The sequence below is a fragment of the Schistocerca piceifrons genome, chromosome 4, assembly GCF_021461385.2.
Source record: "Schistocerca piceifrons isolate TAMUIC-IGC-003096 chromosome 4, iqSchPice1.1, whole genome shotgun sequence".
Lineage (NCBI taxonomy): Eukaryota > Metazoa > Arthropoda > Insecta > Orthoptera > Acrididae > Schistocerca > Schistocerca piceifrons.
Genome location: NC_060141.1, coordinates 758,272,536 through 758,284,345, shown reverse-complemented (window position 1 = coordinate 758,284,345; position 11,810 = coordinate 758,272,536). Strand labels below are relative to the sequence as shown.

At 35.6% G+C, this 11,810-nt stretch overlaps 1 protein-coding gene across 1 annotated transcript; it reads left to right on the top strand.

Moving 5' to 3' along the window:
* Positions 1–1,100: 1,100 nt before the first annotated feature.
* Positions 1,101–8,022, top strand: LOC124795201 (60S ribosomal protein L14). The gene is made up of 4 exons (XM_047259107.1): positions 1,101–1,154; positions 1,400–1,501; positions 7,426–7,620; positions 7,791–8,022. Exons 1-4 carry the CDS (start codon positions 1,152–1,154, stop codon positions 7,980–7,982), a joined length of 492 nt encoding a protein of 163 aa, XP_047115063.1. The 5' UTR covers positions 1,101–1,151; the 3' UTR covers positions 7,983–8,022.
* The last annotated feature ends 3,788 nt before the right edge of the window (positions 8,023–11,810 follow it).

Below are 11,810 nucleotides of genomic sequence, written 5' to 3'. Positions count from 1 at the left end.
ATCCTGCTGTCTTTATCTACCCTTGTTGGAAAGTTAATTGTTCCAAGTTCGTCGAGAGTGGATAATTTTTATACGCTCTCACGTCTTGAAGAAGCACGCTTAACAAAGGCGAGCAGCCGTAGTCTCAGCTGCACCCGACAAAGTATTATACAATATAAAATCGTGAAATAACGACAAAAAGTAGTCAACAGCAATTTATTTATTTATTCATTTATTCATCCGTAAACAAATTTCTTTGTATGGATGTCGTCATTATATATACATATGTACATTATTTTGTCACATAAGATGATGAAAGACAAGCTATATATAATAAATTCACAATATATATATGTATCTTACACAAAATTTATCTTTGAATTACGTAATGCAGAAGAACCTGTTTCAATCAAAAGAAATAGATCACAAGAGTCCTCTAGCACTTGTGTGGTTAAATTACAATCTAGAATGTCCACTTTATAATTGATTAACCTGATTATTTATTTATGCCAATTTTATGTTGCATGAATTTTTTAATCGAGTAAAAACCATTTTTTAATAAATGTTATTTGAGGAATGCTTTAAATTTACAGAGTTCTTTTATGTTTTTGATTTCTTTTGGCAATTTATGGTATATCTTGACACCTTGGTAAAAAATTGTGGTTTGGGTTTTACTTTTGTTCGTTCTGTCCAGGTACAAGCAATTACTGTTTCTGATTTGGTGATCATGTATGCAGCTGTTTGCTAAATAATATCCGTGGCAATTGTGCCGAAGAGATTTTTGTAAATAGAGACATTAATTATAATAGTAATTTTGACATGTTACTTATGTACAATACATTTCACTCATTTTTAATCATTTAAACCAATTAACATGAAGAGGATTCTACAAAATGACTTTGAAAAATGTCGGTAAGCCCACAGTCGCACTGTTGGCGCTCAGTTGATATAACATTTCTCTTTGTGGTTTCAGGCGCATGTGAGGGAAAGTCAGTGAATGTTATAACCACTTTGTAACTGAAGTAAATAGTGTGTAGAAAGTATCTGTTTTTAAAGTCTTTCATGTTTCTTTCAGTGTTGAATATCTTTGGATGTCTCATCTTTGACCAAGGATCACTGGACTCGGTCGAAGAGGAGAGTCTTTCATTTAAATCTCGTCTCTTCCGGCAGGGATGGTGAGTGGGAATTGTCGCGTTCTGTTTTGTTGTAAAATTTGTTATATAGGAAGTTATGTAAAAATATCCAACATTTTCGTTAAAATTTGTGTCTTTTTATGATTATGATCTTTAATTTCGTACTTTGACCTCGAACACATAAAGAGTTTAAATATTTTGGTTGTGCCACATGGTGGTGTTTTCGACACGATGAACGGTTTTAAGGTGTTATACTGTATTCTTAATCATATACTTTTTCCTTCTAGCCTTTCAAGAGGTTTGTGGAAACGGGGAGAGTGGCTTACATCTCCGATGGGCCACATAAAGGAAAACTATGTTCCATAGTGGACGTTATTGATCAAAATAAGGTATGTGCTTTCTTGGTCATTAAAAAATATGATCTACAGAGATTAGTGTCTATTTGCTTCATGTTGAAGCTGTATTTTCTTCTCTAATATCGAAGGTGATTAGAATCACGAAGAATACAGCGTCTTGATTGTGGTAATTTTCTCTTGTGATACCAATTAAAGCGTGATTGACCACATGTTAATTTCGGAAAGTGTTCCGTGATACTGTGGGAGTAAATTCGTACCTTGATATGATACCTCAAATTTATCAAATGTATTCGTGTTAGTATGTTTATTAGTATCATTCGACCACCCACGTAGAGACCTTTCTTATGACACCTCTGCTTTGGACTTTTTCTGTGAATGCCAAGAAATATTAGTTGTTAGTTTTTAATAAGCCATTGACTGTGCGAAACATACTTTGTTGACACACTGTTAATGTTTAAAGTATTTGCAAGAAAGCTTTCCTTTTGCATGTCTTGCTGCAGTGTTCATTTTACCCCTGCATTGGTAGTTATGAAGTAGAATTGTTACAGTTTAAAATAAATCTTCATTCCATGATCTAGGGTTTGTGGTATATTTGTCTGCTGGGTTTGTGCACCCCACAGAAAATGATGACTGATCTGTAGTGCATTTGGAGTATGGTACATTGGAAGTTGAATTTGGTTGATAATTGGTGCAATTGTAGAATGTCAGTATAGATTAAATGGTGTGATGAGATTGATCAGTCTAGTAACCCCACTTCTAAGTTCACTCCATATTTATCAAACTTTAAATGATTCTAATATTTTGAAAAACTTTTGTATACCAGACAGTGGTACTTTTTGAGTATGTGTATTGTACAACAAATGGGAAATTAGCTCTTGGATATTGGGTGCTGGGACTTCAGGTTATAGTTTTCCAGTGTGTGATTACTTAATGTGGAATTATATAGTTTGATGAGATGACAATATGTTCTAAGAGAAATTTTGCTATTTGAAAGCTGTAAGGAAATGCAGCTAATGGAAACCTGAGTTTTACAATTGAATGTTGTGACTTCTGTAGATGAGACTGCATTTTGAGTACCAGCTGTATAAGGAGCAAAGCATAGTTGTAAGTAGATCAATGCACATTCATGTACTTTCAGTGTTAGGCCAGTATTCATTGCAGGCCTTGAGTGTTTTAGGGCAGGTTTCACATTCATTGGCCAATTTGGTTGGGGTGTTACTTTCAGTATCTTTGTTAGGTTTTCATTGTAGGAAGATGGTGAGATAGATTAGGTGGATGCCCAGTGCCCATCACCAAGAAAATATCCTGAGCCAAATGTTTCTCCTCAGTACAAATGTGTTTCTAATTGTGCAGTACTTATTTAACAGATAGGGTGATATGGGGTAAGTGTAACCACATTTTGGCATGGTTCAACTTTGTTGCCAACTTGTTATTGAAGTTATGATTTTGACGTTTCTCATGCTTGAAGTCTGACTTATTGACTTTTAAACAATTTACATTTTGTTTTTGAAAAAAGAAAAAATTATGTGGTCAAATAATTGTTTTCTAAATTTTGTGTTGAGGTTACACTTGCCTCATGGCGAGTGTAACCCCGCATTGTTGTACCCATGCAGAGCTTTGTTAAAGAGACTTGGAGTAGGTGACCTGATTACCCAATTTTTACTGAATTTGAGGATTTTTAAATTTTTGAAATATCTTGAATTTTGCTCAAGATATGAACTTTTTTTGCACACGCTTTGTATATTATGAAATACACAGAAAATGTTAGCTAAAGTAAACAATAAGTGTTAGTCTAAACCATAAAACACTGAAACAGAATCCATCATAGATTTATTTTTGTTTTAGGCCAGTAATTTATTTTATTAGTTTCAATTCTACAAAAGTAATTTTTTTCTTTAGTAGGCAATTTAACAAAAATAATAAAATATCTAGTATGTAACACCAAATGTCAGGTCTCCCTTGTGACCCAAAGTCGGCTCAGGCAGCACTGAAATGACATCAGAGGATGGATCTTCTGTATCATCTCTATCAGGCCAGTAGAATGTGGTGCCATGCTTTGTCTTATTTTTGCATCTGAGGAAAATCACTTTTGGTAACTTGGCCAATGAAATGAACTTCCTTACATTTTGTTGTACCAGAACATAGTTTCCAACTGTAATTTTATGTTTGGCTTCAAAAAAGTTTGCCGCCTCTTCTTCATAGTTTATCATTTCTTTGCTGAGATCGTCCAGTGTTGTTATGGTCCCATTTTCTTCATCACTACTTATTGAAGATAGGCCTCCTTCAGTTTCACTTTCATTTGTTGATTCAACTTCGTCTTTTTCTTGTTACCCACATGAGCAACCAGGGATTTTTTATGCAACGTTCTGAGATGTCCTTTCGGATAAAGTAACAGAACTTTGTTTGGAAGATTTGCATTTCATTACCAAGCCCTTTTTTATGCTGATAATGCTTTTTTGTTTTGCTTTCTCCTTATTGTTCTTGTTTCCTTTAAAATCTTTTTCTTCATAGATGGAATCTTGAAAAGTGATAAGCTTCAGCTCCTGGTGAAATCCTTTTCTTCTTTGTTTTCCCCTGGGGCTACGCTGTCGGACTATTTCCAATAATTAGCTTCAAATGACAAATCAGAAGTTCCAGAACATAATGAGACATTGGTTAGCTCGGGAATGTTGAGAAAGAACTCTGATACTGGGAGAACTGCAGGGCTCAGTAGATGTAGGCCTATAAAATTCTGGAGGTTGTTCAGCTGGAAGCTTCCCAAAAATCTGAGTACTTTCTGTTAGAGACATAGCTTCCACACAGTCTATGGCTGCATTATTGTTAGCTGGCAATGGATTTGTTTCTGCCAAAGATTTGATATGAGCTACATATCTTTTATGTCCCCGGATCATATTTAGTTTTATCAATTACTTCCTACTGTAAGGGAGGGAATACTCCTGCTTTTTGAAAACCACTTTTCAACAATTCAGGTGGTGTTTCATTCCATACAGCAGTGAGGAGATTGGAAAAGTCAAGTTTGCTAATTTTTACCCCTTGATGATGTCTCTGGTGACGAGTTAACTTTTGGTCCCAAGTAGATTTCACACTCTAAAACACTGCTACATCCATTGCTGCAGGATGAATTATCATGCTCAACATTGTTGTCAGTCAACAATGCTTCACGTACTGTACTGTAATTGAAATGGTGGCATTCTTTACAATTCTGTGTCATACTTTATAAAAGGAAATGTGGTTCAAAAATATAGTAGACTTAAAAATAAAATATCTCAAATTCAGTAGGCCTACAAATCCAGCACATCAGGTATTCTGGTATCCATATGTACAGGAAGGCCAGTTTAGTTGATCTAGTGTGATGGCAAAAACAAGGTTACGGCTTAAATAAATGAATATGTTCCAGTAAGTTTGTTTGGGCAAGTGTAACCCCCCCCCCCCCCCCCCCCCCACCGGTTACACTTGCCCCAGCTGATTTGTTACACTTGCCCCACATGGGAAAAAAGTTGGGGTAAGTGTAACCATGCCTGGCATATCAAGAGCTTTATCAGTAGAGTAAAACTAATCTCATATTTGAAATTATCATGCAAAAGTTAGTTTGTAACCAAAAAATTGTGCAGTTATCTTTAAAACTGCAAAACTGACATACCACCAAATCCTGAGCATGTCACGCTCTCGTACAGTGAAAATGTAGACGTCAATTCAAGTCCAAAAATTAATTACCAATCTGTCAGATTTAACAACTTATGGTTAAATATAACAAGAAAGGAGTAAATTAACATGTGTGATAGCTCAGAGGTAAAAATATAGCTTCTTTAAGGCACCATAAGCCGTGGTTACACTAACCCCATGGTTACGCTTACCCCACTTCACCCTACCTTTATTTTGAAAAATCTATTGCGTCAGTCTTTCTTGGGATTTGATAATACCGCATTCTTTTCACATCTGTGAGGTACGGTGTGTGAGCAACTAGGTTCATCCTTCCAGTGGTCACACCAATATGTCACATTGGTGGCTGCATATTGCACAATTTTGTTTTTACATTTGATATATAAAAATGATTGTAAAACACACATTTAGTGTTATTTATATAATAATTGAATCTGATTATTTACAGTATGTATTGCTGACAATTATTGCAAACTTATTTTATGTAGTGTGACTGTATATACTAAACATCATTGTTGTGGGTCTCTTTCGCCCTCTCAGGGGACAGAGAATGTCCCACTCATCTTCATTCTTGAGGGCTTGATGTTGAAGGTTGTGGATACTGGAGCTGTAGAGATGTTGGAATTCATGTTCCTTCAGTAGTTTAAAGGGCAACAGTTTCAAAAATCAACATAAAATGGGTCTTCATATTTTTTCAGCATTATGTACATTGCCTGGGTATTCTTTCCAGATATATTTGAGGTTGAAAAAATCTATAGAAACTTACTTCCTGTTCTGGTTCCAGAATACTGTCTGGCTTTCCATTTTTTGGCTCTGTATTATGCATTGTTATAAAAAACTGGTTTATTTTGTCACATTTGATGAGAGTTCAGTTTCTGGGATTACGGAAGTGTCAGATTCCTGTTGTCAGCTTTGACCTGTGACGTCATCAATATGCTGAAATGGCTATTCAAAGTGTATCCAATATGGTGCCTATGATGTCACTACATCCACACAAACACGAAAATACATATAAATATGACAGTAACTTTTCCCTCCAAAATAGTCACACTAATGGGCCAAATGTGAGAAATTGGGTGTTTTAGGGAGTTGACAAGCTAAATATAACAGTAAAAAAACACATGATCGCAAAATAAACAAAATGAGGAACCAAAATAAAAATGTACAGGAATTGGACACTTCCCTTGACCTATGTAGATCAACAACAGCTGATGATACCAAAATACCAACGCCTACAGCAAAAACTAGGAAAATAATTGGAATTGGATACTTCCCTTCACCACAGCTGACGATACCCAAACACCAGTACTTACATATAAAACTACGGAAATTGGAATCGGTCTCTCCCCCCCCCCCCTCCCCCCCCACACACACACGCAGCCACAGAGAGAGAGAGAGAGATCAAACACAAGAAGACAACATCTACAAACACAACCAACTCATAAACTCCGCGTTGTAACGTCGTCGTGCACCCCAACACCCTTGCGTCATGGGTCAAAACAGACAGGTGGAAATGGATGCTTCTGTTGACCCCAGTTTTTGGTGGCCAAATATTGAAAAGCTTATAGATCTCTTCTTATCAGAAAAAAAATCTATAGGAATTGCACCTTTTCTCATAATCTTAAAAGTATAACAACTTTTGGTGTAAGGTATTTATCCAGGGGCATAGGTGTGTACCAGTTCGACTCTAATTAAAAAAAGCTCTACATGCAGGATCATGAATTAGAGAAAAATGAAATGAATTTAAAGTATTTCAGATAATTAGTGGCCATAATTGCAGTATTCACGTGTTTGAAATCAGTCAAGCCTAGTATGGATCTAGTTTCCAAAGGTAATTACAAACGTGTGAAAAACTTGCTGGAAGTGGAAATTGCTGTAGTTCAGTGCTCAGTGAAAGATATGCATTTAAATTTTTTCTCGTTAAAAATAGTTTCGGTGAAATAGACACAAGGTGAAATATTGAACCATCAATGGTATTTTTGTCTTATGGTTTAAAATTTTTTACAAACTTGTTTTTGTACTGTCTGTGTCATTGTCTCAAGTCTGGTAGTGTGTGCTTTCCAGAATGGCTGTAGCGTAATTTTTAATGCATTTCTCTTAATGTAAATTTATTGAGCTTGATTGCGATTTAAAGTAATTTTTGCTACAATTATGGATCACATGGAATGATGAACATATGTGATAGGAATTGCCGGCTGATCGATAAATGAAGCCAACTCATTACTGACCATGTACTCAAACATGCTAAATTATAGTGTTAAAATTTGATGTATCTAAAGCACTAGTATATCTTTCAGGCTTTAATTGATGGACCTGTAACTGGTGTGCCTCGAGGTGAGATAAGATTGACACAGCTACACCTAACTAAGTTTAGGGTCAAGTTTCCATTTACTGCTCGCAGTAGAGTTGTGAGAAAGGCATGGCTTGATGGAAAAGTTGATGAAAAATGGAAGGAAAGTTTGTGGGCGAAGAAATTGGAAGCCAAGCAAAAGGTAAATATTAATCCCTCGTGGTTGTAACATTTTTGTGATAATGATGAACCAATTTGATAGGAATTGCCGGCTGATCGATAAATGAAGCCAACTATTTACTGAATCTTGAATCTGATGTAATACGTAAGTTTTGTCCATTAACATTCTCTAAAAAGAGGCTTCATTTCCAGAGAGTTGCAATGACAGACTTTGATCGCTTCAAGTTGCGTAAAGCAAAACAACTTAGAAACAAGGTCCGTAGCTTAGCGTATTACAAGCTCAAGAAGAAGGCAACTCGTGCAGGAACCCTGTATGGTAAGAAAAAATCAAAGGATGCCAAGAAAGAGAAGAAACCCAAGTCCAAGCCAGCGCCCAAGAAATAATGTATAAAGTTTGAGAAAAATAAAATTTATAAGTTATGTACTTGTTATACTTTTTACTTGTGAAACCTCTGTGTGTGTGTGTGTGTGTGTGGGGGGGGGGGGGGGGAGGGGGGTGGTTTGCTTTATGCATGAAGTAAATTTGGCAGGAGAAAGTGTTATGTGGTTTGTCACCAAATTGTCTAAGCCATGAAATCTGCAGGTGACTTTATTTTTCATTTTGTATGGAGGTGCCACAAGTTTGGGGTGTATAAAGGTAAAATTTCCTGCAGTTAGCAGAGCATCAAAGTAGTTTGTTCACTTGGTCAACGAGGTCTGCAGGTACTCCTTTTTTTTGCTCCGTGTGATTATTTTACACTATTAGTGTGAATATATGCCATTAATTTGGAAGTTTGTTAGTGGAGCAAGTTCCATATTGAAGTGGATTGCATGTTTTTAGTTTTGAATGGAAAAGCAATGTGAAGACAAAATTATTAAGCAAGAAGGGAGTACCGCAAAGGAAAATGTACGTGAAGTGTTAGATGGCCTTTTTAACCAACTTGCAATGAAATGGTCACATTCAAAACAGTGACATAACTCTTATAACAATGTCTATAAAAGACGAATGCCGTGGCATATTACAAACATATGCTGTGAGTGTACAGCTGCAGCATACAGTGCCCACGAATTAAACTTAGCTGAATTACAATTGCTGATTGTAGGGCACAATTCCTGCAACTCTTTTGACGTGTTTGTTGGTGAGATAATGCAAATAAATGTAAGTTATTCAAAATTTGAAACAGCTTAAATTGAACCAGCAGAGCACGCAAGTTTGTCATACTTATTACACTTGAAATATACACGGTATTTTTCTGGCTCAATATTATGTAAAAATCATCACCAGTTTTTCAGGCACTGTTAACAATGCATATGTTTTATAGATTTTTGTAGTTACTGGGTAATGTAGCACACTTTCTAAACAAATTAGAAGTATTTTAAATATTTTTGAACCTGTTTGGGGTTATTAGAAAAATTACAAAGAACTTTATGCATATTTTTTCCAAAATGCTTCCTCAAATTGAGTTACCATTTAATCAAATGTTATACATTTGAAGGAGACCAAATTTTTACCAGATATGCATGACATGATGGCTAAGGTAATAGACCTATTTAATTCCACCTATTATGTATATTACAAGGATTCCCTAATAAGAATGTTATTTGTTCTCTAATTTAGTTGATTCTGCGATAACGCTTGGGTCTACTACGTAAGTATGAACCATTGAAAATTAAAACAATGCTTTATAAACTTCAGGAAATATTTGTACCTGAATTCTAAAAAATACAACTTGCGGGAAACTGCAAATGAAGAGAAGAGCCCAATTAGGGTCAACCCAAATGAAGTTGTCCAATAAAAATTAAGTTGGTTGCTTGACCATTTTTTAATATTTTAATTTTTTTATATGTGATTATCCTATAACTGAGATGTTCAAAACAGTTTTTAAATAAATTTTACCTTCCACCTTGACTGAATAGTGGACACTTTCGTTTGTAAGCTTGCGATGATGTTTGAGTTGAGACACATTAGCTAAAATATGAATATCTCTGCATTGGGTTAAGTTACAACATTGCAGTTGACATGATTGTTTATAGAAAAGTGTTCTCTATAACACTATTACACAAAATACCCTAAATTCAAAAATAACCAGTCAAAATGACCTCCAACGTTTGGTATCCAAATTTTCAGAAATCTGCTTTTTAGGCCCAGCAATAACAAACAGGGAGTGATTTATGAGAGTCTGTTTTTTCCCTATAGTTAGAGATCACACACTACTAGCCTTATATAGAGCAAGAACACTTGTTTCCTTAATTTTTTATGAATTTTTGAAATTTAATAATTTTTATTTTTTGTTAAGTTAGGGGTTAGTTATCTCAGGTGGGACTGAATTTAAAAATATTATTTTTGCACAGTTTGTACATCTATATGATAGCAATGTACTGTAAGAATTTCAACAATATCTGACTGGACAAAGATGTGAATTTTTGAAAGCGAGGAGATAATTCACATTACAACTGATCTTATTGCTGTTGCATTTTTCATGTGTGATATTGGTGGGATATAATCAATTATTATTGAACTAAGGTACTGAATTATATAAAAAGTGGAAACATCACTCAAATTAACATATATATTATTTTGAGATACTTGAAATATTTTCTATTAATGTCCTTCTTGATGTGACTGTTCCAAAACCTGGTGGTAAATGTTAAGACGACTTATTTCTTCAGACAGCTTCTGTGATATAAGACCTCCCAGTTGTGGTCAGTTCAAGCACTGAAAGTTTCCTTAAAACATTTTTCATTGGTATCCAAAACTTTGTCTCTAGTAGATTTCTTGAATGATGATCTTGGGTGAGCAGGATGGTAAACATGCACAAAAACATAGTTTTCCAAATATATTCTTTCAACATCAGCAAACCACCACTGTCCATCATACGCACGTGCCACTATGTCATTCAAGGTTAAAGATAGAGATGTAATTTTACTGATACAATGATCTTCATAAATTTCGGTTTCTGATGTTACATAGCGTTGAACTAAGTTCCTGCAATGACAAGGGATTTGTGGAAATGCGTTGTTCCTTTATAGCAATAAAAGTTTTCAAATCTGGTTGGAAGTGTTGTTTTCATGTGCAGAACCACTTCTTTCTTGATCAGAAAATAGGTAATGCCTTTAATATTATCCTTGCAAAAGACATACATGTCCTGTACTGTGAGAATTTGGTCTGCGATTGGTCTTTGTATGCTGGCTTTGCTTACTTCACGTTTTACCACCTCCTCCATCACATGCGTTTTTACCATGGCAAGATGAAAAGTGCCATTCAGCCCCCAACCCAAAGCCTACTTTGTGGTTGCACAGATTTTAAAACTTTTTGTTCTTATATTAACTACCAATTCCATCTGAAAAGTATATCAGCTTCTCAACCTTGGGAAAATTCTCTTATGCAATTTGTTACATACTTTTGGAACACATGTACAGCCAAAGTGTTGTGCTCCAAGTAGTCGCTTAGAATGCAAATTAAAGAACTGCAATCATCTTCTTTCTCATTTTTGAAGTAGAGAATAAATGGATGCACTGTTGCCTGGCCATTGACCCAGTGGTATGCTTGTATTGCATCCTGAATCACAAATGTAAAATTTTCTGCAAAATCAGCTTGCACTATGCATTCAGTTTCATGAAGTTGTGCTTATTTGTCCTTCAAAAACTTTGGATTTGAGAAATGTAGTGGTGACTTTTGAGTTTTTGTAAGTTACCGTATTTACTCGAATCTACGCCGCACCTGGAATTTGTGACTCGAAATTCAAGACGAGGGAAACGTCTTAGACCGCACCTCCAAATCGAAACAAAGTTGGTCCATTGTAACATGAGACACAATGTAGGTTGAATGGATGAAGATACAGCTACAGTAGTTTGGTTCGAGTCATAAGCTTAACAGTTAAGATTTACCAAGTAGCCATTGCTATGTGTCAGGCGCTCCGTCTGTATTTATATGGGTACCCTTCCTTTTTCACGTGCTTTGTCTGGTTTGAATCGATTGCTTATTGTGCTTTGATCTGATAAGTGACGTTCTCTTCGTTGTAGGTGTTTACGTCACTCTAAGCTGAAACTGCATTATTATATTGTGTCATGCATTTTTTATCGCATTCTGATGATGAGTGTTTACGGCCTGTAGCCACTCGCGGCATGGCTCGTTTTTGTGCGCGCTACCGCCGCTTGCAATAAAAAAAGAGAGGAATTGTCTCATAAGTGAAACAAAGGCAAGAGACTGCTATTTGTTGTTACTTACACTTC

Bases quoted from the DNA above. Each gene is read 5' to 3' on its own strand.
- LOC124795201 (XM_047259107.1), top strand. The intron at 1,502-7,425 runs GTATGTGCTTTC...TATATCTTTCAG, and splicing joins ACGTTATTGATCAAAATAAG to GCTTTAATTGATGGACCTGT. The intron at 7,621-7,790 runs GTAAATATTAAT...CTTCATTTCCAG, and splicing joins AATTGGAAGCCAAGCAAAAG to AGAGTTGCAATGACAGACTT.